General features: G+C 37.9%; 1 protein-coding gene across 9 annotated transcripts in view; it reads left to right on the forward strand.

The window, feature by feature from the left end:
* Positions 1 to 14223, forward strand: part of LOC127855469 (26S proteasome regulatory subunit 8) — a 34058-nt gene that overhangs the window by 7870 nt on the left and 11965 nt on the right. The window contains exons 2-7 of one of the 9 annotated variants that reach the window (XM_052391049.1): positions 6564 to 6644; positions 6991 to 7060; positions 7688 to 7785; positions 11040 to 11165; positions 11423 to 11584; positions 12287 to 12450. In XM_052391049.1, the coding sequence (XP_052247009.1) occupies positions 6564 to 6644; positions 6991 to 7060; positions 7688 to 7785; positions 11040 to 11165; positions 11423 to 11584; positions 12287 to 12450 (701 nt within the window). Of the gene's footprint in view, positions 1 to 6563; positions 6645 to 6990; positions 7061 to 7687; positions 7786 to 7905; positions 7960 to 8079; positions 8134 to 8155; positions 8192 to 8369; positions 8424 to 8503; positions 8540 to 8677; positions 8714 to 9025; positions 9062 to 9135; positions 9178 to 11039; positions 11166 to 11422; positions 11585 to 12286; positions 12451 to 14223 lie in introns of those variants that run through there. The other 8 variants (XM_052391051.1, XM_052391052.1, XM_052391054.1 and 5 more) reach the window with 8 other exon arrangements.

Consider the following 14223-nt stretch of genomic DNA (forward strand, 5'->3'; position numbering starts at 1 on the left):
TGGAAGTGACCTTGATTCACTACACACCTCCCCCTTTTAATGTTTCAAGGCCCAGACACGCCCGCTACAGCATGTCTTGCATCCGCATGGCCCTCCCAGAAACAATTAAACAGCTCAGACCCATTACCGCATTTCTTTTTTACCTCGTCCCCATTAATATGAAAATACTGAGCATTGATTTTTATTGAGTTCTTTTCGCGTATTAAAGATCTTTGCGGTGCTTATATAGAATGGATATCCGGTTTGTTTAACAAAGCGCATGTTTCCAATAAAAGTGGCGTATACAGTCTATCTGTCAAAAAACAATGGCGGCGCCTAGAGAGCGTCCTAAAAAACTGCAAAGCGTCCAAAAACACGCTTTTAACATATTGTACGCAAAGTGAGCGGAAGTTAAATGTTAAGAAAGACATTATAGAAAAGATCTTATACGATGTTGTATGTTCGGTTGCCGACACAGTCGGAAAAGCTAAACAAAAACGCGACACGACGGGTCCAAACTTAAACACACAAAAAAATTGAACAAGTGGAAGGGACTAGTCCAGGGTTCGACATAAACTTTTTTTACAGCAAGACCGTCGGACCAGCTCCTTTTAAAATGTACTAGCCCGAACCTGCTGTCTACTAGACCACAAATGACATAGCAAATGAACACAATTGTGTAATGTAACTGTTTAATCAGGATTTATCAGTAAATAATCAGTGAACACCAGATTTTTTTATGCATAGAGTAAAACAATAAAATAAAACTTGTTTTTGCTTTTCTCCATCTTATTCAATCCATGAGAACTGACTCGATTTTCCATCAAGGACGTTTTCGTGTTTCTTCATATTTATGTTTCGTGTCAGTTTAAGCGTCAGATTCTTTTTTATTAACTGATTTGTCGGACGAAAATCCGAACTTGAACAAAGCCATTCTTTAAATTACATTCTCTTGTCTGCTACGCAAAAATGTTTACATTGACGATACCGATTTTCGATAGAAGTCGTTAAGTCATGCTCTACAGATTTACGACACTGCAGAAAATCATTACTATTCCTGACAACTTGACCAATGGAAGCAAGCAATTTCTGCAGGAAGCTCTCCTTTGCGTCTTAAAATAGCGACGAATCATGTGAATGCTCTGCGTTTATTTAAATACACTAGTTTTGTTTTAATGTAAATAACGGATACGAGAGTAATGTAACATATTAAATATAAAGGTTTTCACAGCAGTTAGTTATAGTTATATAAATCAGTATAGATTTTTTTATGTACAACCAGTCGGACAAGCTAGCCCGCAGTTTTACTAGCCCGACCACCGATCTTACTAGACAATGTCTGTCGGACGTGCCTTAGTGTCGAACCCTGAAGTCCCGTGGCTAATCGTTGAAAAGATTGAAGGGAAGAGTTCAAGACCCGTTTTAAATGTGAAATATGTAAACATTCATCTAAGGCATGCAATCTTAGCACAGTTTGGGCATATGAAGGTATTGGAAAAATAAAATTGCATAAACTGAAAAGACACTGTTGAACTCGTATAAATAAAGTTACTACTGGAGTATGTTAATTTTGATTTTTTTGCATGAAAATAACCATTATTATTTATTTTTAGGTCATTTAGAAAAAATAAGAATTATTTTCCAAAACTTAGTAGTAAGGTTAAAAATAAAATTTCAGAGTTAAGAATTCTTTTTGAAAATCTGGTAGTAATTTAAGAATTTAAGAACATGATTGGTTCAGCATGTTGATAGCTAGACAAAGGAAGCCAATTTTATCCGCGAGAAAGGTGTTGTTTTATGGCTACTTGACAGGAAGCAACTTTGATGACGTCAAACTGTCAATTCACACAGATGGCAAATTTTTGCGAGACTTTCTTTTATGCTATTGACAGTTTGTTTACAATTTCAGTTGAAAGAAACACACCATCATGAAACTTTTGATTAAGTTATTCAGGTTTTTTTCCCCCCACTTTTTGGGAAGATAGCCCATGGCTTTGGAATTGGGAATTTTATCTTCATTTTCATGAAATTGGGAAAATAAATTCATTAGCCTTTTTTTTACACGAAAAGTCCACTGATTAGGGAAAGACTAAATTTGATATAATTCTTTATAATCATTTAAATGAAAAGAACAAAATCATAAAATACTTTGTTAGATGTAATTGAATTAAAATTGAGATAAAATACACATCAGACACTTCTTTCTTAAATTTTTTATTTTTTTCGGAAATTGGGAATTTTTTTCCACATTTTGGGAAAAAAGTATACTTTTTGGGATTGGAAACCTAGTCGAATTTTGGCTATAAAATCGGTCCAAAAAAAAACCTGATATAAAATTTAAAAAAAGAGTGAAGTTAAAAACAGTGATTATATTAATTGTTTTCAGTTAAAAGACGACGTCCTCAACTTCAATAACAACTACAACAATAACTGGTACACCGCATGGATCGATATTCGTTGAATTTCTTTTTTTGCATGGACGACCTCATCAGTTGATACTGTAATTTTAATCAATATTTTGACGAAAAAGACTTATGACTGGGTTTTTACGGTACTTTTGATAATAAACCAGAGGAGATAGCTTTGTAAAGTGTTGCATTATAAATACGAGTATCCCGTGTTTTTAGCTCATCTATTTTTTGGAAAAAAAATTATGAGCTATTGTCATCACCTTGGCGTCGGCGTCCGGTTAAGTTTTGCGTTTAGGTCCACTTTTCTCAGAAAGTATAAATCTTATTGCATTCAAACTTGGCACACTTACTTACTATCATGATGGGACTAGGCAAAGTTAGATAACTCTGGCATGCATTTTGACAGAATTATGTGCCCTTTTTATACTTAGAAAATTGAAAATTTTGGTTAAGTTTTGTGTTTAGGTCCATTTTATTCCTTAAGTATCAAAGCTATTGCTTTCATACTTGCAACACTTACTAACTATCATATGGGAATGTGCAGGCAAAGTAATGTAACTCTGACTGGCATTTTGACAGAATTATGTGCCCTTTTTATACTTAGAAAATTGAAAATTTGGTTAAGTTTTGTGTTTAGGTCCACTTTATTCCTACAGTATCAAAGCTATTGCTTTCATACTTGCAACACTTATTAACTATCATAAGGGGACTGTGCAGGCAAAGTTATGTAACTCTGACTGGCATTTGGACGGAATAATGGGCCCTTTATACTTAGAAAATTGAAAGTTTGGTTAAGTTTTGTGTTTTGGTCCACTTTACCCCTAAAGTATCATAGATATTGCTTTCATACTTGGAACACTCGCAAACTATCATAAGGGTACAGTAAAAGGACAAGTTGCATAACTCTGGATGTCATTTTTACGGAATTATGGCCCTTTTTTAACTTAGTAACTTTGAATATATGATTAAATTTTGTGTTTGATCCACTTTACTCCTTAAGTATCAAGGCTATTGCTTTCAAACTTCAAATACTTTCATGCTATCATGAGGTTACTGTACCTGGCAAGTTAAATTTTACCTTGACCTTTGAATGACCTTGACTCAAGGTCAAATTATTAAATTTTGCTAAAATTGCCATAACTTCTTTATTTATGATTAGATTTGATTGATACTTTGACAAAACTACTCTTACCTGACATACCACAATAGACTCCACCCAAACCATCCCCCGTGCCCCCCCCCCCCCTTTCCGAATCCCCCCCTCCCCCAATTTTTTTTTTTTTTTAAGATCATCTCACAAACGACCACCACACCCTCACACTATACCCCCCACCCCCCAATTATTTTTTTTTAACGGTTAAAAACACAACTATTTATTTTTATTATTTTATGTTTGAAATACCGTCCAACCATCGCTCCCAAGAATCATCCCCCCCCTCCCCCCACCCGAATCCCCCCCCCTAATTTTATTTTTTTCTTTGAAGATCATCTCACAAATTACCACCACACCCTCACACTATACCCCCCGCCCACCTCACCCCCCCCCCCCCATTTTTTTTTGTGAAACACAAATATTAATTTTTATTATTTTATGTTTGAAATACCGTCCAACCATCGCACCCAGGAATCCCCCCACCCCACCCACCCCCCCCCCCCCCCAATTATTTTTATGCCCCCCCTTCGAAGAAGAGGGGGTATATTGCTTTGCTCATGTCGGTCCGTCGGTCTGTCGGTCGGTCTGTCTGTCGGTCCGTCCACCAGGTGGTTGTCAGACGATAACTCAAGAACGCTTGGGCCTAGGATCATAAAACTTCATAGGTACATTGATCATGACTCGCAGATGACCCCTATTGATTTTGTGGTCACTAGGTCAAAGGTCAAGGTCACGGTGACCGGAAATAGTAAAATGGTTTTTGAATGATAACTCAAGAACACATACGCCTAGGATCATGAAACTTCATGGGTAGATTGATCATGACTTGCAGATGACCCCTATTGATTTTCAGGTCACAAGGTCAAAGGTCAAGGTCACGATGACCCGAAATAGTAAAATGGTTTCCGGATGATAACTCAAGAACAATTAGGCCTAGGATCATGAAACTTCATTGGTACATTGATCATGACTCGTAGATGACCCCTATTGATTTTGAGGTCACTAGGTCAAAGGTGAAGGTCACAGTGACCCGAAATAGTAAAATGGTTTTCGGATGATATCTCAAGAACGCATATGCCTAGGATCATGAAACTTCATCGGTAGATTGATCATGACTTGCAGATGACCCCTATTGATTTTGAGGTCACCAGGTCAAAGGTCAAGGTCACGATGACCCGAAATAGTAAAATGATTTTCGGATAATAACTCAAGAACGCTTTTGCCTTGGATCAAGACACTTCATAGGTACATTGATTGTGACCTGCAGATGACCCCTATTGATTTTCAGGTCACTAGGTCAAAGGTCAAGGTCACAGTAACAAAAAACATATTCACACAATGGCTGTCACTACATATGGGGGGCATGCATGTTTTACAAACAGCCCTTGTTTTTTTTCGCATTTTTGGAAGATAATGTAATAAATGTCCACACCCCCACACTTTACACTCCTCTTCACTCCACCCCTCCCTCCTTTGTGATTGAAAATGAGAGTCCCTTCACCTTTAAAAAGAAAATAGATTAGCGGTCTGCACCCGCAAGGCGGTGCTCTAGTTTAATGGCCGGCATGACCACATTTCTTTTTGCTGTGTTTCATTAAATTGGTCACACAAATCATATTATTTTTCCTGGACTAACAAGAATGAAAAGTAGTCAGAGCTCCAGATAAGAGGGGTGCTTGGGAAAATACTATGCACAATTTTGCATTTAGAAAGCTATTTTGAGGGGAAAGTACTGTCCACAAAAAAAGTAATTTTGGAGACAAAGTCTATGTAAAAATAGTTTTCTAAATGTATATAATTGAACACTACTAGTATTTTATGATATCGCATTCAAATTTATGTACTTAATACTTTAAAGTATAAGTTGATCACATGAAAAAAAAGCGGTGTTCTCCGGAAGCACTGGCATCCGGTGATTTCACCGGTTACATTTTATCTAGAATAAGATGCCAGCTACTTTCCCCAAAATATCAATTGAAATGTTGCAAATGAACCAATTTTTATGCTCGCCAAAAATTTATTTTGGGGGGATCATATAGTCGCCGCTTTGTCTGTCCGTGTGTGCACAATTTTTGTCCAGCTATTTCTCAGCAACTAATGACCAGAATTCAATGAAACTTTATGGAAAGCTTCACTACCTAGGGGAGATGTGCATATAATCAGCGGGTTCTGGTCTGATGATTTTTCACAGAGTTATGGCCCTTTGAAATTTTCTATAAAAAAATTATTGTCCCCCCAACTACTGTGCCCTAAAGACGTTTCCTTTTATCTGAATATATAGTGCAATATTTTGACAAAAAAAACCTTTGGGGAGCATCACCCGTCTCCGACGGTTTCTTGTATTGCTTAGGCGTCAGCTACTTTGAAAATATAGCTGGCTTCTTAAATTTTTCTTGAGAACACTGTTTAAAGCCAATTTTACACTTTTGCTAAAAAAATATATACAAATGTCCGAAATCCTCTAAAGCTGTCTTTGGTCAAGGAGTAATATAACATTTGACAAAAAGTTCAAGGGGCAAGGTACCCGTTAGTATAAAACTGTATCTGGAGCTCTGAATTGTTACATAAATGATAATTGTTGCTATATATACAATTGGTATTTTTTTGTTTACTGTATATATATCCCCCAAAATATATTTTGGGGGGAGCATATAATCGCCGCTTCGTCTGTCCGTGCATGTGTGTGTCCGTCTGTGCACAATTTTTGTCCGGGCTATTTCTCAGCAACTAATGACCGGAATTCAATGAAACTGTATGGAAAGCTTCACTACCAGGAGGAGATGTGCATATTATCAGCAGGTTCTGGTCGGATGATTTTTCACAGAGTTATGGCCCTTTGAAATTTTCTATAAAAAATGATTGTCCCCCCCCCCCCCCCCCCCCCAACTACTGTGCCCTCAAGACTTTTCCTTTTATCTGAATATATAGTGCAATATTGTGACAAAAAAAAACTTTGGGGAGCATCACCCGTCTCCGACGGTTTTTTGTTTGAATCTGTAAATATTATTTATTTACTATAGAAAATGGATGTAGATGATGGCCCTCCACCCAACCATGAGGGAATCAAGCAGTATTATTCCAGTAAAATTGAGTCACTTCAGGTAATTTTCAAAAAGTTCATTTTAACAAAATGTCTTTAAAAGAATTGAATATCCAATTGTCAAATCTATATACTTGATTTAATAGTGAGAACATAAAAGCAGTATCCTCAGCCCTCATAAAAAGCTTGTAAAAATTCACGAGGTCCAGAGTTTTTCCAAAGTACTGGCTGTCTTTGCCAGTACAAAATTCCGGTCAAGAAATTATTTGTGAATGTTGTCATGTGCATGAAGTTTATATTGTTATCAAACAGGTGGATTGTTCATCATCTGCCAAGAAATGCCATATCATACTTAAAATACTATTGAGGTATTTCTTAATGAATGTATCGTGAATGGATTATTTCAGCTTGTAGTTACTGACAAGACCCAGAATCTGAGACGTCTAGAGGCGCAGCGAAATGAACTGAATGCTAAAGGTAGGTGATAAAGTGAGCAAGTTAGAAACGCCAACCCTAATTGAACTTCTAACCAAAGTTACAAATACATATTATTTATTTAGCAGCTGTGCTATTAAAAAATCATGGTTGTTTATGATTGTGTCATTCATTATGAGGATTGAGACATAATACCAATAACTCATTTATGTAGTAATAAATAGGTAAGGAAATGAAAATCTATTGTGGAAGTCAAGAAATGACTTCTTTGCTATGAATAACATTTGAATGCGATCAACCTCCAGAACACGCATGAACATTTTTTTACTTTTTTTAATGCCATAAAAGTTAATAACCAAGATTTCAAAATATGAATTTTCAATTTTATTGATACAGTGTATTAATCACAAATAAAATTGATAGTCCAGTAAGTTGTTTATTTTGCTGCACCAAGCAACGCTTTGGTTATACACAATTTCATCGTGTGATTAGCACATTCAGGTTTTATGCTGTTTGCTGCTCTTCAGTTTTTTAGGGTTGGCAATAAAGCATTTTGAACTTTAATCTATGAAGATAGGTCCTCAGTTTTATTGTATTTTTGTACGAGTCTACAAAAGTGTCAAAATGCATATCTGAATGGTAAAGTGTTAATTAATTGGACTGTTGCAGTGCGAATGTTGAGGGAGGAGCTCCAGTTACTACAGGAACAGGGCTCGTATGTTGGAGAGGTGGTCAAACCCATGGACAAGAAGAAAGTGCTCGTGAAGGTAGGTAGAAGCCCTTGAGGTGGTCAAACCCATGGACAAGAAGAAAGTGCTTGTGAAGGTAGGTAGAAGCCACTGAGGTGGTCAAACCCATGGACAAGAAGAAAGTGCTTGTGAAGGTAGGTAGAAGCCACTGAGGTGGTCAAACCCATGGACAAGAAGAAAGTGCTCGTGAAGGTAGGTAGAAGCCACTGAGGTGGTCAAACCCATGGACAAGAAGAAAGTGCTTGTGAAGGTAGGTAGAAGCCACTGAGGTGGTCAAACCCATGGACAAGAAGAAAGTGCTTGTGAAGGTAGGTAGAAGCCACTGAGGTGGTCAAACCCATGGACAAGAAGAAAGTGCTCGTGAAGGTAGGTAGAAGCCACTGAGGTGGTCAAACCCATGGACAAGAAGAAAGTGCTCGTGAAGGTAGGTAGAAGCCACTGAGGTGGTCAAACCCATGGACAAGAAGAAAGTGCTTGTGAAGGTAGGTAGAAGCCCTTGAGGTGGTCAAACCCATGGACAAGAAGAAAGTGCTTGTGAAGGTAGGTAGAAGCCACTGAGGTGGTCAAACCCATGGACAAGAAGAAAGTGCTTGTGAAGGTAGGTAGAAGCCACTGAGGTGGTCAAACCCATGGACAAGAAGAAAGTGCTCGTGAAGGTAGGTAGAAGCCCTTGAGGTGGTCAAACCCATGGACAAGAAGAAAGTGCTTGTGAAGGTAGGTAGAAGCCACTGAGGTGGTCAAACCCATGGACAAGAAGAAAGTGCTCGTGAAGGTAGGTAGAAGCCACTGAGGTGGTCAAACCCATGGACAAGAAGAAAGTGCTCGTGAAAGTAAGTAGAAGCCACTGAGGTGGTCAAACCCGTGGACAAGAAGAAAGTGCTCGTGAAGGTAGGTAGAAGCCACTGAGGTGGTCAAACCCATGGACAAGAAGAAAGTGCTCGTGAAGGTAGGTAGAAGCCACTGAGGTGGTCAAACCCATGGACAAGAAGAAAGTGCTTGTGAAGGTAGGTAGAAGCCCTTGAGGTGGTCAAACCCATGGACAAGAAGAAAGTGCTTGTGAAGGTAGGTAGAAGCCACTGAGGTGGTCAAACCCATGGACAAGAAGAAAGTGCTCGTGAAAGTAAGTAGAAGCCACTGAGGTGGTCAAACCCATGGACAAGAAGAAAGTGCTCTCGAAGGTAGGTAGAAGCCACTGAGGTGGTCAAACCCATGGACAAGAAGAAAGTGCTCGTGAAAGTAAGTAGAAGCCACTGAGGTGGTCAAACCCATGGACAAGAAGAAAGTGCTCGTGAAGGTAGGTAGAAGCCCTTGAGGTGGTCAAACCCATGGACAAGAAGAAAGTGCTTTTGAAGGTAGGTAGAAGCCACTGAGGTGGTCAAACTCATGGACAAGAAGAAAGTGCTCGTGAAGGTAGGTAGAAGCCCTTGAGGTGGTCAAACCCATGGACAAGAAGAAAGTGCTTGTGAAGGTAGGTAGAAGCCACTGAGGTGGTCAAACCCATGGACAAGAAGAAAGTGCTCGTGAAAGTAAGTAGAAACCAGAAAAGTGCTTTTGAAGGTAGGTAGAAGCCACCTAGAGGGTGTTGTGTTATGTTTAGAATGAATCTCAACAATTAAAAGCAAGGGCATTTGTTTTTCAAATTAATAAAACAGGGGTTTTTTTTACTAAGAAAGTGACGCAGATAATCGGCGTCTTCCCCTACCAGAATTTTTCCCCTAAAACTACCATTTCCCCTCCAAAAATATAATTTTTCACCAAAATATAATATTTTACCCTGAAAGAAATGTTTTTTTCTTTCTTTTGGGAAGTTGACACTTATCCTATTTGTACCATGTACAACGATCTCGCTCTGTCTCTCTCCCGACGAACACTCAAATCTGGGAATCCCAGTGATTCTATATATAGCTCTTAAATTACGTCATGGAAACCGGGCAACTAACCGTATTAATCATGTGACTATTTTACTGGATTCCGGGCGTGCGCGAGAAGGGTGATTCGTCAATTAATTACCGGAAACCAGTCGAGTTTTCATCCGGGTAATGTGAAAGCCAAGATGGGTATAAACGTTAAAACAGAAAAAAAGTCTCACAATTGGTGTTCATACACGAACAAAATAAAACGTTCGGACTCGGAAAATATCAATTGCGTTGACGCATTTCTTAAGAATCAATCATCAAAAACCGTTGAAACCCAGCAGGATTCGGAGGTACATGTAATCAACATCGATTAATACTGTCGGATTATTGTGAAAGTGAAAGTAGACAATCCGCAGCTGTCGCACCTTTCCCTTCCAATACTGTAGCAGATCTAGATCGTCAACCCATTCATCATGAAATTGAAATCACAATATTGAAATCGTTCCCCGGCCCCAGTTGAAAACATTTCCCATTATTAGATCTACCCCTGCAACTTTATTAAGAACTTTGACTTTGATATCATACTTGTTCATGTGTTTAAGAACAAAAAGGTCAGAGACATGTCTCTTTTTCTAAAAAAAAACCTGAAGTCTGTAGGCGAGTTATAGACATTGAAATGAACAGTTTTTATTTTTCCCCAAATATGTCTTTTTCGCGCTCAATTTTCCCCTTTTACCCAGCATCCAGCGTCTTTCCCTTTTTCTAAAAAAAAACCCTGTAAAAAAATGTAAGGTCAGAATGAGAAATTGATGTTAGCGGTTACATTTTAATGACACATCTATATATTAATTTCAAATTCAACCAAGTTCTTTTAAAATTTATTTTCATGAAAACAGCTTCTTTTTCAAATACTTCTAAAGGAAAATCTTTAATTGAGCATCTTAATTTAATGTGACTTATATTAATTTCCTCATTCATCGAGATTTAAAACAAGGACATGCAGATGATAACTTAGAATTCAGACTCATGGGTACCTTTTTGGGGGTAATTCAGACGCAGTGGGGAAAGCCAGTAAAAATGTTACCCTCCATATAATTTTTCAACTTAAATGAAGTTGATATCTTTTTCACTAGAAGTGTTTTTTGTTAGTAACGAATCTTCTTCAGTTTTTCCTCCTTTTTTAGCAGACTTTCATTCAACTACAATACAGGAAATTACTGACTAGGAAAACAAAATTATATGTTCAAAAGGTGCAAAGTGAACGAGACTAACACAAAAATCCATCTTATTGTAAATTTTATTTATTAGGTACTTTTATATCAGAATAGCCATGCAACAGTGGCCATGACTGAAACCATTTACAATTCTTTGTGTGTTTGTTGTAAAATTCTATTTGCTCATCCATTTGTTTTCAAGGTGCATCCAGAGGGGAAGTTTGTGGTGGACTTAGACAAGAACATAGACATCAATGATGTAACCCCCAACTGCAGAGTAGCTCTTAGGAATGACAGCTACACTTTGCATAAAATATTGCCAAACAAGGTTAGATTATTAGAAATTGTATAATTACAATACATTTACACTTGTGTTTTATGTGCAACTGCAACCATGTATTATGCACCTAATTTTGTATGCCAATATGGTGGAAAACAAGTTTTTCAAGACAACTAAAAAATCAGACTTCAAATCTGCCGCCATTTTACTATTGTGCAATCGGTTGATCACGTCATTGATCTGAAACATAAAATGACATAAATACTGTAAAATACTGCTTAAACCCCAACAACTTCTTTGTCCAGGTTGACCCGTTGGTGAGCCTTATGATGGTAGAGAAGGTACCAGACTCGACATACGAGATGGTGGGAGGTCTCGACAAACAAATCAAGGAGATCAAAGAAGTCATAGAACTGCCTGTCAAGCATCCAGAGCTGTTTGAAGCCCTTGGCATAGCCCAGCCCAAGGTAAGGAACAGTTATATGTGCTCAAGTTTAGAGTCAGAACTATATTTTTGATAACAAGAGCAAAATGCTGCATATGATTTTTACAGAAAATTAACAGTTGATTTACTGACAGAGTTAAATTTGAACAATGTAAAACAAAAAGTTATTGATTGAGACAATTTAGGCTTAGTTGAATCTCTGCCTGAACACAGACGTTATTGACATGACTATCTTGTGAACATGTCACTATTGTTTATTGTGAAAACTGCAAAAAATACTCAAAACTCTAAAAAATTTAATATTAACACTTAAATACCTTCTTTCAAATATGAATCAAAATTATTTAAATAGTTGTCATCTTATTTGCCTATTAACCAAAATATTTTATTTATAATACAACTTGTATGTTTATTGCTGTTCAACTAAAATAAAAAGACTGAAGCTTTTTGGTTAATATGTACCCAGGCTACATAAGCAGTGTTCAACATTCATATTCGTTTCAAATTCGTTGTCTTAAATTTACAATTAAATACATTTGATTACACGATCTCGTTATAAACATTCACATGTTCAACCTATGAATTAAGAGCATACATTAAAATAATCAAAAGAACCTCTTAAAAAATTACAATATTCTCACGGGTCAATATTTTGAGTCAAAGAACTTTCATTTTCAACAAACCTGTTGTCACATTTAAAATGTTGCGCCATGTCCATTCTCAGGGCGTGCTGTTATATGGACCCCCTGGTACAGGGAAGACCCTGCTAGCACGTGCAGTTGCCCACCACACGGAGTGTACGTTCATCCGCGTGTCTGGCTCAGAACTGGTGCAGAAGTTTATAGGAGAGGGCTCGAGAATGGTCCGAGAGCTCTTCGTCATGGCCAGGTAGAACACACCCATATAGATACACACTTAAAATGTGTGCAGGCCTCCTAGATTTTCTGAGGAAAATCTCATGTCCTTTGTATAAAGAGTAGTAAAAGAACACATTTGGGCCATTGGACAAAATTTAATTGGCCTATCAAGCCCAAATGTTAGGATTTTTGTTCTAAGACTAGAAAATTTTTAACCAGGTTTTTAACCAGGTTTTCCGAAGGAAAATTAACCAGGTTTTCGGAAGGAAAAAACTGGTTATTAGATTGGCGAATGCGGGCGGGCTGGCTGGCTGGCTGGCGGGCGGGCGGGCGGAACAAGCTTGTCCGGGCCATAACTATGTCGTTCATTGTCAGATTTTAAAATCATTTGGCATATTTGTTCACCATCATTGGACGGTGTGTCGCGCGAAATAATTACGTCGATATCTCCAAGGTCAAGGTCACACTTTGAGTTCAAAGGTCAAAAATGGCCATAAATGAGCTTGTCCTGGCCATAACTATGTCATTCATTGTGAGATTTTAAAATCATTTGCCACATTTGTTCACCATCATGGGACGGTGTGTCGCACGAAAGAATCACGTCAATATCTCCAATGTCAAGGTCGCCACGACTAAAAATAGATTTTTTTAAAAAACAAACTTACAAAGGGGGTTAATTTTGTTTGTTCATTTCAAAAGTTCAGTTTGAGTTTTCTCCCTTTATCAGATTTTTTTTTTCACAATGAAAACCTGGTTTTGTGACAATTTTGTCCCTTGTATTAACTTGCTACATATTTGAAATTTAAAATTAAAAAGCAAATAATGAAAGTATCACTCCTGAAAGTGTTTGATGGATGTTGAGACTTTTTCAGCTACTTTATTGTGAAGGTTTTTAGCTCACCTGATTGCTCAGGTGAGCTTTTGTGACCTGTCTTTGTCCGTCCGTCTGTAAACATTTGCTCGTAAACACTAGAGGCCACATTTCTTGTCCCATCTTGATGAAAATTGGTCAGAAGCTTTGTACCAATGAAATCTCGGCCAAGTTTGAAACTGGGTTGTGCCTGGTCAAAAACTAGGTCACCAGGTCAAAAAAAGAAAAACCTTGTAAACACTGTAGAAGTCACATTTTATGCCCAATCTTCATGTTACTTGTCAAAATGTTTGTCTTAATGATATCTTGGTTGAGATCAAAAGTGTTTCCGATCCGTTGAAAACATGGCCGCCAGTGGGCGGGGCAGTTTTCCTTATTTGGCTAAAGAGAAACCTTGTAAACACTCTAGAAGTCACCATTTTTGCCCAATCATCATGAAAGTTGGTCAAAACATTGGTTCAATTGATGTCTCAGACGAGTTTGAAAATTGTCGCGATCGGTGAAAAAACATGGCCACCAGTGGGCGGGGCATTTTTATGTCCCCCACTATAGTAGTGGGAGACATATTGTTTTTGCCCTGTCTGTTGGTCTGTTTGTTGGTCTGTCTGTTGGTCTGTCTGTTGGTCTGTTTGCGCCAACTTTAACATTTTGCAATAACTTTTGCTATATTGAAGATAGCAACTTCATATTTGGCATGCATGTGTATCTCATGAAGCTGCACATTTTGAGTGGTGAAAGGTCAAGGTCATCCTTCAAGGTCAGAGGTCAAATATATGTGGCCAAAATCGCTCATTTTATGAATACTTTTGCAATATTGAAGATAGCAACTTGATATTTGGCATGCATGTGTATCTCATGGAGCTGCACATTTTGAGCAGTGAAAGGTCAAGGTCATCCTTCAAGGTCAGAGGTCAAATATATGTGGCCCAAATC

The sequence above is a fragment of the Dreissena polymorpha genome, chromosome 13, assembly GCF_020536995.1.
Source record: "Dreissena polymorpha isolate Duluth1 chromosome 13, UMN_Dpol_1.0, whole genome shotgun sequence".
NCBI lineage: Eukaryota > Metazoa > Mollusca > Bivalvia > Myida > Dreissenidae > Dreissena > Dreissena polymorpha.